Source organism: Cariama cristata, unplaced genomic scaffold, assembly GCF_000690535.1.
Source record: "Cariama cristata isolate BGI_N322 unplaced genomic scaffold, ASM69053v1 scaffold14494, whole genome shotgun sequence".
NCBI classification, from domain to species: Eukaryota; Metazoa; Chordata; class Aves; order Cariamiformes; family Cariamidae; genus Cariama; species Cariama cristata.
Window position 1 is genome coordinate 21,026 of NW_009613603.1, and position 1,273 is coordinate 22,298.

Genomic DNA, 1,273 nt, shown 5'->3' on the forward strand with positions numbered 1-1,273 from the left:
ACAAAATCACAGTGGTCTCTTGCTTGAATGTGAAACTGCACACTTGGCTGGGCTTGCTCAGAGATTTGGTATTGAAAGGCAAAAGAGCAAGGATCGCGGTGCTTCGTTTCATGCAAAATTCAGCTGACATAATGAACACTTTGTATGAAGAAAGGAGCAGCTGATGGCTATATCCACCATGGCACTTCCCACAAGCAGCAGGCCAGGTGTTCAGTGGTATCTTCAGAAGGACTTCAACAGAAGTCCTGCCCCAAGACAGACCAGTCCCACGCATGGGGCAGGCTGGGCTGGGCTGGGCTGGAGGGGATAGCTATCCATGCAAGGTTCCGCAGGTGAGAGGCATCTGCAGACTCGCACACGCCAAGCTGGCCAGGAGTCACAGCAACCAAGGCCAATCAGCCCGGTGTGAGAGCATCCAGCAAGTCAAGGGAAGGTATTCCCCTCAAGTGACACCATACCTGGACACGCCATAAAGTTTGTTGTGCCCTCCAGTAGAAGGGAGGTAACAACAAACTGGAGGAAGTCCTGTGCAGGGTCACTAATGTGGTCCACTAAAGGGGGTATGCATTCCTGGGGACCACCCCGACTCACTCGGACATGGCCCTGAACAGCTCGCTGCAGCTGTGGTGTCAGGCCTGCTGTGAGCAGTGTTAGGCTGGACATCCCCACCATGGTGACTCCATCTGGAATTGGTGAGAGTGGGCGATTCTGCGTACCTTACCCACACCACAGCCACGTCCATGCCACTGCAATTAACGTACTTCAAAGAAGAACGCTGGCGTGACTGACCTTGCCGTCACGACTAATGCAGCTCATCAGAACTTGCAACCAGAAGGGCTTCATCATACACTCACTCCAGCAGCACATGCTCTCTCCCCGGGAACCAATATTTCCTGCTGGGCCAAGGTGAGACTCCAGGAACCAGGGGTATAAACCAAACCTCCGTGCATGGTGCCGTGATGCAGGCACTCCCGAGTCACGCAGTGCCAGTCAGGGGCAGGGGTCCACCAGCACTGGCAGAGTGTTTTCCAGCAGGATGCACATTCGAGAGCACATTCCATTGTGCTGAGAAGTCCTTGCAGCAACTGCCACTAAACCTGTAAAGCCTACGTACCACCAGTCTGCGTCAAGATCCGTTCCCACCACTGCTAGTGGCATACTCGCGTCTCAAACAGCATCAAGGTTGCCTGTGTTCCCAGTCTATTAACATGCAGAGGACAATGAGCAGGGGAGAGTGCCATTCCTAAGCCAGTCCCAGTGGAGAAGAGGGCTG

At 54.0% G+C, this 1,273-nt stretch overlaps 1 protein-coding gene across 1 annotated transcript in view; it reads right to left on the minus strand.

Annotated features, from left to right (window-relative positions):
* Positions 1-672, minus strand: part of RNLS (renalase, FAD-dependent amine oxidase) — a 20,138-nt gene extending 19,466 nt beyond the window's left edge. The window contains exon 1 of the mRNA XM_009699094.1: positions 459-672. Coding sequence (XP_009697396.1) covers positions 459-672 — 214 coding nt within the window. The remainder of the gene's footprint in view (positions 1-458) is intronic.
* Between the last annotated feature and the right edge of the window lie 601 nt (positions 673-1,273).